Source organism: Oreochromis aureus, linkage group 22 (genome assembly GCF_013358895.1).
Source record: "Oreochromis aureus strain Israel breed Guangdong linkage group 22, ZZ_aureus, whole genome shotgun sequence".
Classification (NCBI taxonomy): domain Eukaryota; kingdom Metazoa; phylum Chordata; class Actinopteri; order Cichliformes; family Cichlidae; genus Oreochromis; species Oreochromis aureus.
In genome coordinates this window covers 34,695,587-34,708,094 of record NC_052962.1, presented here as the reverse complement: position 1 = coordinate 34,708,094, position 12,508 = coordinate 34,695,587, and the positions used below count along the sequence as shown (strand labels likewise).

At 40.5% G+C, this 12,508-nt stretch overlaps 1 protein-coding gene across 1 annotated transcript in view; it reads right to left on the bottom strand.

Moving 5' to 3' along the window:
- Positions 1 to 12,508, bottom strand: part of LOC116312243 (chloride channel protein 1-like) — a 58,407-nt gene that overhangs the window by 5,044 nt on the left and 40,855 nt on the right. The window contains exons 20-22 of the mRNA XM_039605974.1: positions 9,346 to 9,390; positions 6,498 to 6,602; positions 1,877 to 1,963 (exon numbers count right to left, since the gene is read on the bottom strand). Coding sequence (XP_039461908.1) covers positions 1,877 to 1,963; positions 6,498 to 6,602; positions 9,346 to 9,390 — 237 coding nt within the window. The remainder of the gene's footprint in view (positions 1 to 1,876; positions 1,964 to 6,497; positions 6,603 to 9,345; positions 9,391 to 12,508) is intronic.

The window sequence follows — 12,508 nt, the reverse complement described above, 5'->3', positions numbered from 1 at the left end:
TTCAGAGTTTTTCCATTAGCCGGTCGTGGTCTGGCTGCTTTGGCCATGCTGTGGCGTGATGACGTGTTTCCACTAAACACTCACAGCAGGGAAACACTGTGGCGAGCTGTGCTGCTGAGATCCAGACCAGCAGTGCCCAACCTTTTACATTTGCCTTCAGCAACGCCTCATACATGTACAAATGTATCATTTTAAAGGGAATACCATTTAATCCCTGATTATATAAAAGGAGATGTTAATTTTAATCCAGTTCAACGCTTACTCTTTTTCACGTTTGGTCTGAGCTATTTATTCATTAGATGAAGCTCTATCTCACGCGTCTTTAATAAACAATAAACCAACCTTTCTAGCATTTAATAAAAGGCACAATTAAGTTAATTTTTAAAGGTCTCTATTGCTACTTAACGTGACTCCAACAGAGCGTGCTCTACTTCTGCGCACAAACACTCTTACTCTGTGATTAACTACAACACTTACTGCTCATAGGGTGACCAGATGTTCCTTCTTATCTGGGACTGCACAGCATATTTACCTCACGTCCCACATGATGATGTCCCACATTTTAAATTGGCTCTGTAGGATGCAGACCTTTTCTAAAGTCTGGCTTTTAGCCAGTGCATTTGAAGAAAGAAAGAAAGGCTTTTACGTTTTTGTAGCTTCATTATCGTCGAGAGCAGGTTAACCTGTCTTTTACTCCCAATGCAATAGTCAGCAGAGAGCTACCACAACCAAAATGAAGCAACATAAAAGGAAAAGATGTGCTTTAGTTATTATGCTAAAAATTCTCAGGTATGGATCAAAAGAGGTGTGCCCATTGATGGCTGATTACTTGTAGCTTTTACATGAACGTCTGCAGTTTACAGTTTAGCTTCCTGTGTTCATGTATTGCTATTAAAATGATTGATTATTGGTTGCTCTTATAGGAGCTTTAGTTGCCGTGTCTAGTTTGGGCCAAGCTTTAGCTGTTGGGCAGCTGGCGTTATATCTGACTCTGGATTACTTTAGTGTACAGATGAGTTCATGGTCGACTCAGTGACTGCAGTGCCCTGTGTCCTGGGTTCTGTGGCTGCAAAACAAGCCCGAATCATCACTCCTGCACCGCAGCGCTACAGCCTGATCTGAGTCATTTATCATGAAGTTTCGCTCTCTGCAAACACGACTCTGTGCATTATGGCCAAACGTCTCCACTTTGGTTTTGTCTGTCCAAAGGACATTATTCCAGAAGTCATTGTTCAAATGCAACTTTGAAACCTAAGCTGTGCTGCCACGTTCTTTTTTCTGGAAACTCTTTGTTGTGCTGTCGTGAACTTCAACATTTAACATGCTAACAGAGGCCTGTAGTGTTTCAGATGTAGCTCTTGGGGTTTTTTGCAATTTCTCTGAGTATTGCCATTAATAAAGAGCATTTGATCAGCAGCACCTGACTGCTACTTACACTCTGAAATCCTATGAAAGCAGTAAGGTGTGCTTAGTATTTTACAGAGTCCTTGTGAAGGCCTTTTTTTCTTCAGAATGAAAAAGACAGATTCTCAGTCTCTTTCTCAAAGAAGAATATTACTTTTAAAAAAAAAAAATATTGGATCAGTACCTAGTTTCTTCAAATATACAAAGACAAATGGAAAAAAAAGTTATCCGTGCATCCTTACATTAATGTAGGGACTTTAAAACGGGGTAATATGCTCTCGCCTTCTTTTCCTAGCAAGCAGTCTGGCTGCTGGTTTATATAAAGCAAGCTTGATATAAAAAGTGCATTAGTTTCTCTGTCTGTTAGACAAATAACCTAAAAATACTGCTGTTCACAGCACACACAAGAATGTAAATGTCCATTTCTGGAAGAAAAACAAAATGCAGGCCGAAATAAAATAACGTTTCTTACCTCTTTCAGTGCCACCACCCCCACCAGTTTGCCAGTACTGGTCACATAAGCATGACTTAAGCCAAGCAGTGAGAATAAGGTGTGGGTCTGTGGAGACAGGGGGAAAAGGTCACTTGTGAAATTACACAAACTTTTTGCTTTCCGCTCCAAACACAAAGTCACGCAGACAGAATGTCTCGAGGCTCCAGGTGAACCACAGGAAGAGAAAGTCCTTGAGCGTGTTTGTAAGCACAAACTATTGTGTTCACGATCCAGCCAAGGTCACACTTTGGGATGAGCTCTTTGTATGCATCGGCACACCTCGATCACAAGGCCCCCTTTTGCACATGAATAAGCAGAATATTACAAATATTACCATGACAATGAAACCAACGGGAATGGTACAAGTGTTTACACGCTTCAGTATGCTGCAAACATCTGAAAATCATAATAAGGACGTGAGCAGGTCACAGAGATTGTACAAGGCAGGAAATGATTAGAAATACATAGATTTACAAGAGATTTTATGTAAATCCCCGACTCGGGCAGCTCGGACACGCTCGGGCTGCATTCATACTGCACGGGGACATTTTAACTGCAACAAGACAAATGAAAACGTCACTGTTCAAAACAAAAATACAGCAAAAGCTGCAGGAAATTACTGAATGAAAAGCCATCAAAGCAAATAAGATAAACGGGAATATCCAGAGTTCATATTAAACTTGTGCATATTGATTGGGCAGTGTAAGAGCTTTTAGAGCTGTGCTTTCAGGGTTGGCTGGCTGATATCTTCTCATTTGACTAAATTCTTGCCAAACCTAAAACAGACTGGCAATTTCCAGATTGGCACAGCGACAAAATTAAAACTGACTGATTTAATAGCATTACACAGCATGTTTACAGCTTGGTACACAACAGGCTTTTGGTGTCTATGAATAGATTTCTCCCTCTGCGACAGCTCCATGGTGGATCGCTTTATTTTTTAAAAATCATTTTCACTTCCCTGCCTGGAGCTTCCTAAACAACAGGTATCAAAACTTCGCTTCACAGACTCACAGTTATAATGGGAATAGAAGAAGTCAGAATGGGAGACAAAGCAAAGTCACACTTGCTGTGTCTGCTGTATGCAAAGATGATAATACTGAGCATAAACTAACAGTGCTGTGTAAAAAGTCCCGAGACAGCCCTCATTTTCTCTCGAATCATTCAAGCAAAAACAAAAAAAAGACTTACAACTCAAGGCATGAAGCAGTGTTGTGACCACACATAATAGGCAACTTAGATCTTTAATATAAAACATTATTTGTTCTCATTTCTTTAGTTGAATCTATGAAAAAACTATCCGCAGCACATAATCAGTACGTTTGAGTCATGTCCTTATGAAAGAGGGGAAAAAATCCAACAAAGACCTGATGCAGGGTCGGAGGGATGGATCTGGCTGCTCAGTTGATCCTGTTCAGTGAAGGCACATCAGAGAAAGGTTACTGTCAAGATCCCATTCTTAAGGAAGTGAAACAGGGAGGAACGGCTGAGGTTTGCCAAATGACACAAGAACTGCACTGAAAATCACTGGAAACACGTCTTCCTCATATTCTGTAGTTACATTTATGTGTGCATGTTTCACTAAATGTTGTATTTTCTTGGCAAAAAAAATTAGGAATGGCTCAAGACTTTTGCACACTACCTCACTGACTCCATCCATCTTCTTCCGCTTATCGCGGTCGCGGGGGCAGCAGCCCAAGCACAGAAGCCCAGACCTCCCTCTCCCCAGCCACCTCCTCCAGCTTGTCCGGGGGAGGTGGCTGGTGTCTCCAACACCAAGGCGTTCCCAGGCCAGCCGAGAGATATAATCTCTCCACCGTGTCCTGGGTCTGCCCCGGGGCCTCCTCCCGGTGGGACATGCCTGGAACACCTCACCCGGAAGGCGCCCAGGAGGCATCCTTGTCAGATGCCCGAACCACCTCAACTGGCTCCTTTCGATGTGGAGGAGCAGCAGCTCTACTCTGAGCCCCTCCCGGATGGCTGAACTCCTCACCCTATCTCTAAGGGAGAGGCCAGCCACCCTTCGGAGGAAGCTCATTTCTGCCGCTCTTATCCGCAATCTCACTCTTTCGGTCACTACCCACAGCTCGTGACCATAGGTGAGGGTAGGGACGTGGATCGACCGGGACCTTACTAACTCAGTATAATATAAATAAGAATTCATTTAAACATATTAATAATACCAAGATCCTGCCAACGATTGGCTGCCACCAACAAACAGAAGGTTCGAATAGCAGGTGGGCGGGGCTTTTATGGCCGAGATGACCACATTAGGGATACCCCCTCACTGTGACATTAGACAAGAAACAAGAGTAGAAAAAACAAACTTATTTAGAGCAGTCTGACAAGATGAGCTTTCAGCTCACATGAGTTACTCATAGATGCACTGACCTCATTATTTCAAAGTTTTTATATGACAAAAAATAAGAAAAGACAGAATAGGTGAACTTTAAACTCCTTATCAAGAAGTACTGCTGATTATTCTTCTGTTTCCAAGATGTTTTTATGAGGATTTGTTTTTAAATCAGTAAAAGAAACCCAAAACAATAGAAAATGGACCATCATGACACAATAAGCTTGGCTGAAAACATGACCTAGCTCGAACAATCTCCCCTCCCAACTCCCGCCTATCACCGAGTTGTCCTTCAACGAGGCACGTGTCAGTGTTTGCACCAATCTACAGGAACCACACTTTCTAGCTCCCACATATAAATGTTGGGTTTATGTAACAACACCTCAGGAAACAAGATTCTGTTCTCGGTCAAAAATGAAAAACTGTCGTGTCCATCTCTATTTAGTCAGACGACATTGTGTGAATAAAAACCAGTCCTCACTAAGTGTTTTTCATGTGCCATTACCCCCCTGTCAAGGTTATCCACATCTTCAGCTGAATGAGATGTAACAGAAGTAAACAACTTAGGAGCTGAGAGTGGGAACACCAACAAAAGACTGCGACTGCCCGTGGGGCTGAATTACATTTATATGGTTATTTGCTTGCATAATACATGTGATAAAATACATAAACTCTTCTTCAAGGCAACTGTACATTTTGGAATAAACTCAATTTCCATCAGACTGTGTGACAATGAGTAATAAAATGAAAATAAAGCAACTTTGTCTCTGTTTCTAAGAAAAAATGGACTTTTCTTGTTAGTTTTCTGTAATTTCTACAGTTAAATGCAACAAACCCCCAGTAAACCAACAATAAATCAGCGACTGTATGACTGTAGATTATATTTACTGTTAACAGGTTACAGTTAGTACTGCAGTAATTTGCCATCTGATGTCTAACAGAAAAGATTTCTGGAGGACCCTGACATACTGGGTAACAGCTTTTCCCAGTATTTCAATGAAATGGTTGTTTTAGGAAACAAGCTTTGGAGACAGTACCTCCTATAAAGAAAAATGTGCATTCATTGACCCCATTTGAGACAAAAATGCAGTAAATGGTGTATGAAATTATGTTTCTGAATGTGTAAGAATGATCTCAGTGTTTTATAGAGGTGCCATACAACTGGAAAACAGATGAGGTTGATAACATGGTCATTTGAGTTCCTATTTCTTATAATACTGGGAACACCAAAGACACTGAAAAGGAAAACTGCTGCTGAAAGTGCAGCAGACGAGTCCTTGATAATAGAAAAAAATCATAATCACTATTATGTTGGTCAATGTTGTTATTTTAATTTAATTTTAATTTAATAAAGAGATGTCAGTGTGTATGGGAAGTATATGGAAGTCGATATTACAGTGAAGTGTTTTTAAAACCACCTTGAAGCAAAAAAGGGTTTTATTGAATTAATTCCTGTTTTGATACCATGTGTTGCTTCAGCATCGCTTTCATGTGGTCATTCTTTGGTGTTTATGACCACTGATAGTGACTTCAAGCAATGTTTTTAAAAACAAGGCTTTTGCTGTTGCATTCAATGACTCTGTTCATTTTGTTGAACACCCCTTCAAACTCCTTTCCTTATTCATCTCTGAGGTACTTCAAACTTTTCTTTTAGAGAGCACACATCAACCGATGGGTCAAAAATCATCAATCAATCACCGCTGGCCATGAGAGCTCTGTCTCTGGCTACAAAGACTTTTGTGTCCAAGCACAGAGTTTGTCAATCAAGTCAGTAACACAGTTGTTGTTTTGAAATGTCATGGGTTGTGCACGATGACGTAAATGTCCAGGTGAGAACAAAAAGTGCAAACTGCCTGAACTATTACCCACTGAGCGTTCACTCACGGTGCAATGAAAAGGGAATCTACTGAGTCTTTGCTCATATTTGGCTCCTGCTACTTTGTTCTCTTCCTTAAAGTGAAATTCCACGATGGATCGCAGACGCACAATGAGGTAGGAAAAGATTTATACTGAACAATCACAGAATACAGGAGCACTAGAAGTGATGCTCAGGTAGACATAGAGATGACTTAAACAGTAGGTTGATTTGAATACACCAAAAGTGTACTTTTTAGCAGTTTTGTAAAACACGTCTTTCGCAAACATTAATAACATTTTTAATGTACAACATCCACCACCTTGTCGAAAACAAGGTGGTCTCGAAAAGACTATCAAACTGCGATTTACACAGACATGTTGTCCACCAACCTTGTGTAACGATGTTCTCTCCACCAGCTGAAAAGGGGAAGGGTCCACTCGTATCTCATCGATTTCCATCGGCTTGTCCATCTCTTCCTCTTCCCACGCTTTAATCTGCAGCCGCAAATAAAACCAAGGTCACGGAGGTGAATCTGCTGTGGTTAGTTCACATTCCCTCTGCTGACGGGAAAAAAACACCTATTCAAAGAGTTCAACTAGAGGGGAAACAGTCGGATTTGTTTTCGCCATGAGTCATGCACATGTGTTTAAATATATCTGGCAACAATAAGAACTGTTACATAAATCATGAGCTGAATCTCTGGGTAAAACTCTAGGTGTGTGTTTGCACAGCCTGTGTGTGGCTGCAGGATGGAGCGAGTAATTAGCCACCACCGAGGAGACGTTTGAGCAGTAAAAAACCTTGAAAGTCTGCGTTGCGTCCTTGCATGTCACCAGTAACCCCTCTGAGATTTAGGATGTCTGACACCTTTTAGCTTCTCTATGGATTTTACCTACGAGCCTCAGCCTGCCGTGACAGCAGCAGCAGTCTTGTAGAATATACAGGCCAGTGTTATGGGGCAGTTTGGGAAAGTGCCAGGAAGAGTAAAAGCAGAGCGGCAGACAGAACAGGACTGGAGGGCACAATGCTGTTTTGATGTCTCATTTAAAATTCAGCCTGTGCTCACACTACAGTTTAAAAGTGCCCCAGTTCAGTGTCTTCCCCTCAAACGTGACACAGATCTGTAACACCGCTGACCTACATTTGAGATGGATTCGAAAGCTAATAGAGATTTTCCTGCATCAGTCATATAGTAATAAGTCTAAAGCAACTTGATATATGCTGGCAGAGACACAGTAAGTCAGGACTAATGAACTCAGAACCACGTTTTACATTTTAATCTCATGTCAGTTCACGTCAAAGTGAGGCTCTTAATTTTTGAATTTCTCTTCTCTCCTTGCACATTTTCAACCAGTTTTTCTTGCTCTTTGGTGACATTTCCACACATGAAGGTACATGCAGTTTTTCACTTCCACTGAATTTTGACTGTGGGAAGTTTCTGCACAGTGTTTTTAATACATGAATGAATGAAATATGAGACAAAACAATTCAAAATCATATATTAGTTTTGTGCTTTCACGAACAAGCAATAACTACATGTTCAGCATACAACATTTGAAAAGTTCAGCTATCCCTTCAAAAGGTTATTTGATGCTTTTCTTGGACACACATGGTTGTAAAATGAGTATCTCCGGATTTTAAACTGCTGGTCAGGTAAAATAAGTCATTTGCTCTATAGTTCTTATTTATGTAGAGCTTCTGCCAGCGTATTACCGTCTTGGAGACCAATGGAGCTAAAATGACCCTCAGCAACCGGGAATTGGTATTTTTAAGATTTAGACATAAGCTGCAGTCTTAGCTAATGTTCCTCATAGATTGATTTATGAAGCTTAATATTTTTATGGCTACTTGTTCTTTTATGTTTAGTCGCACTGCTGTTATTTGGCATTTGGATGAGGTCTACTGGGGCTTATAAAGATTGATTTTATTTACTTCTGGGAGACCACTGGGGTCTGTTGTTAAAAATATGTAATGATCCCTGTGATCCAATTACAGCTGCATGATCCATGTAGCTGTCCTGTATGAAATGACCCCACAGGGGTGTGATTTAAAGATGTAAAACAGTATAATCTATACAAAATAGGATGGATTCCCACATCACCGTCATCAATAAAGCAAAATGGTGAAATAATCAGACTGTGGAGCCTCCTGTTTAATTTAAATGGACTTTTCTTTGGAGGAAAAGTCTCCAGTGGGGTATAGAGCTCTGTGTTGTTTTACTGGCAGACAAACTGCAGCTAATTATCATTTATCACAAAAAATAAACATCATCAGATTCCTATTGGCTGTCAGATTTGAAGAAAAATGCTCCGTTATAGCTCAAATTACAAAGACATATATAATTAAATAAAACAAAACTACATGAAAATATAAAAAGGAATCAAACATGTTTGGTTGCACTCTTTGTTCTCTATTATTCCCGTTATTCGAATGAGTTTAAAATATGCTTATATATACTTTATGTTTAATGAATTCAGAAATGTTTTATTGCACAGACAGAAAGAAAGGCTGTTTTATCATCTTTATGCTGCTTTTGGACAGGTTGGATTCTTTATTTATGCTACTATCTGGCTCTGTTTTGCTGTTACTGGAGTCTTGTAAGCCTACTGGGCTTTATAAAATCAAATCAATGTGCAAAACATAATATACTTGTTTGTCCCTGCAGGCTCCCTGCCAGCAAACACTGAAGCTTAATGAGCATTTAAGGTGCTCGAGTGGCAGGAGGAGGAAAGTGGAGCAGTTTGTGTGTGTTTTGGACTTCCTGAGACTTTTTTGTGGACCTGAATGCTATGGAGAGACAACAATCACAATTTTTCTTCTGAAATAGTTTTGTGTTTTACATTTTTTTATATCAAAAAGTGTTAGACCCCATTGTGTTAATCTGTACCAAAGACAGATACACAGATAAAGTAACAGTAAAACAACAACAACCTAAAAACCCTGATTTTAAGATTAATCTTATTGGCCAATTGCTACTGTACTGTGATGTAGTTTGGAAGGAAATAAGACTTTTTAAAAACTTTTTAATATTTGAGCTTTTAATGACCCCCAGGAAGCCTGTGTGGTTCTTGCATCACTTGAAAATACAAAAACCTGCTGTCAAAGATTATTGCTCCCACTTTGTGGGATAATGTCTTGTGACTCAGCCCTTGCTCTATGAGTAAGCATTCAAATAGCATGCTTAAAATTATTCAGCAGACTATTCTGTAAAATTATGCAAATCCTTCATTACTGTACCTCTTCTGGTGTCATGGTGTCTGACAGCGGAGGAGGACAAGGCTCCTGGAGACGAAAAAACAGGGAAAAGGAGAGAAATGATTTGGAGTGATTTTATGAAAACACCCCGTCCTCTGAAACAGGTCGTGGTGATACTTCTAACTCTAGAAGCTCTCATCTGAATCTTACATTAGGGGAGGAAACTACCAGCAACTCAAAGAAAACCTGTTTCATAGCATGAATATCAGGCAAACACACATTTCAAACTACTGATGACTCTTAAAATGAATGTATTGAACTCTATACAATCCCACATTAGATTTCTGTCTGTCTCTTTGTACTCAGGCTTCTGTCATCCAGTTTTCTGTGTTAGTGTTTCACTCCCACAGCACATCAGCAGCTTTGTGAGTTAAATGAATGCAGCAGGTGAAATTCAGGCCAACACCTGCTGCGACCTGTTTTGTGAAACTGAATTTATTACCAGCTGCGATCGCAGAGCTAATATTGCTTTCACCTTGTGGAAACAATATGATTCTGTGGGTGTGTTATTGTGGCAAAATGTGATCCTGGAGACACCTCCTGCAACAGGAACTATCAAAACAACCAGTTTTGGGTACTTCAACGTGCGTTTCCATGTCTGTGGATGGATTTTGTACTGAAGGAGGACTCTAATCGCGCTCAGTTGCCTTGTGTGATTTCAGAAGGAGCAGAAAGGTACTGGCAGGACAAGTGGAGAGCAGCTCTGGCAGTGGCTGACACAATACCTTGGATGTGGTAACAGTGTGGTGAAACCATGGAAAAAAAATTTCTGGTTAGCCTCAAAGCTATTCTATCCTATCACTGGGGACGGGGTCACCGAGGCAGTTAAACAACTCCTTGGTTGCAGGGCCCCTAGATAAGAGTTTCTCTGCGTTCCTGAAGGCTTTGGATGTTGTAGGGCTATCTTGGGTGACACGCCTACGAAACATTGCATGGAGGTCACCCTGGAGTGGTTTGCAGCTAAGTGTGAAGCGATGGGAAAGACAAATCTGAAGCCATGGTCCTTAGAGGGTGGAGTGCCCACTCCAGGTCAGGAACGAGTTACTACTTCGGGGTCTTGTTCACGAGTGAGGGGAGAGTGGAGCGTGAGATTGACTTGAGTTTAAAAGTGGAGCTCTCGATTTAGAATTTATCTACCTTCCTGCCCTCACCATAGTCACGAGCTCTGGTCATTTGGTGTCTGTTTTTAATTCTCACTTAACTACAACTGTATGGTAGATGAATTTTGTTTAAAGTCACTGACTTATTAGCAGCAGGACTGCTGGAGCTGCATCAGCTGCTGGGTTTGACCTGCACTAAACAACAACTCCTCACCTTGTTTGTGGAGTTGGTGCTTTATCATTGCCGTCATCTGACAAATAATAAAACCTGCTTTTAATACTCTTAACAGTCTACACCAATTTTGAAGACAAGTTTTTTAACCCTAACAGCCAGAACAAAAAGATGGACTTCATAGTAAGTTGAACTTGTGAAGTCCTATGATTTTGCCCACTTTTCTCTAAGCTAACTCCATATTTTGTCTGTCTATATAAAAGCAAAGTTGCACCAAAAACCTCCCGCTGTGGCTTGTCAGCGATATCAGGAGAATCACAGCTTTGGTTGTCTTATGGTGCATAGACACAAAACATCAAGTGATGTTTTTGTGCTATGTAATTAAATACAGTGGCTTGCAAAAGTATTCGCCCCCTTGAACTTTCCCACATTTTGTCACATTACAGCCACAAACATGAATCAATTTTATTGGAGAAGTTCAAGGGGGCCGAATACTTTTGCAAGCCACTGTATAAAATCTACACAATTCTTTGCATTACAGTAAATAAGCATGTCTCCCAATCAGAAATGGGAGGCCTGCTCACTAGGGCTGCCACAAACGATTATTTTGATAGTCGACTAGTCACTGATTATTTTTGCAATTAGTCGACTAATCAGATCATGCATCCATTGGACGTAAAAGGTACAGCTTATTTCACCAGCATGCGTCTGCTCTTATATAACTATCATTAGCTTACAGCTTTAAGTGTTTAAGGTATGTGCTAACTAAAAATAAAGACAAGATGATATTTTATTAAATTTTAATGAAATTAGCAGATTGTTTCGGTGGAGTTTAATAAACTTGGCCATCTGCTCCTTGCTATCTAAAAATATAACAGGACACCGGAGTATATTCTCGAGCATCTCACACTTCTGATAATCAGTCGTCTGCTTGACGTTTATTCAGCTGTGTAAAAACTAACTTTAATCTCAGCCAAACAGATTTACCCAGGAACAAATAAAATACTGAAAAAAGCCAAACAATAACATTTTTAAGTTATCTAAGTGACTTGTACATCATGTTTAGCCTGAGTAGCGAAAGACGGCGGTAGGTTTGAAAACTATTTGCCGGGAGTCCGGTGTTCTCACCGGCTCTAGTGAGCCTTAAACCCCGGCTAGCTATCGAGCTGGTGGGTAACAGACATCTACAAAAACATCAGTTCTTTTGAATATATGTGGTGTTCTGATAAACTGAGCAGATATTTGAAGTTTACACAGCTACGTAATCTTCTGTTTCAGTCCGTTATTACACTCTTAAATCCTACTACTTATTCCTGCGTCTTTTGGGATCTTACAAAGCTTCAAACGACGCGTCGACTATTAAATTAGTCGTTGACGATTTTGATAGTCGACGTAATCGTGACTAGTCGACTAATCGTGGCAGCCCTACTGCTCACTGATACAAATTCAGGGCGGCAAGAGCTAAACTTCTCTTCTACATAAAGGAGACAGGATGGAGAAAAGTGAGGAAAATCTTACAAAAGTCCCTTCCGAGCTTAATGGTGTTCACTGGTTACCTAGCAACCCTTTCCAACCATGAAACAAAGATGGCAAGAGTCCTGAAGCTAAAGCTGAGGCTTCAGAATGCTAATCACCGCACCAGTGTATGCCGTCACTGTGGCTACATCCATCTTTTAGATACAGTCTATAGTTTATCACTGAAACTATAACTATTGTTCTTATTCAAGGATTAGCAGCATGCTAATATTATTACACCTGTCAGATGTTATCCTAAAGGTCATTGTTTGGTTACCTGCACTCAGCAGTTGGTAAAATAAACAATACCTGGGTCACAGAGAGAATCTAGCCTCAGCTTGGCTTGATTGCTGGTAGC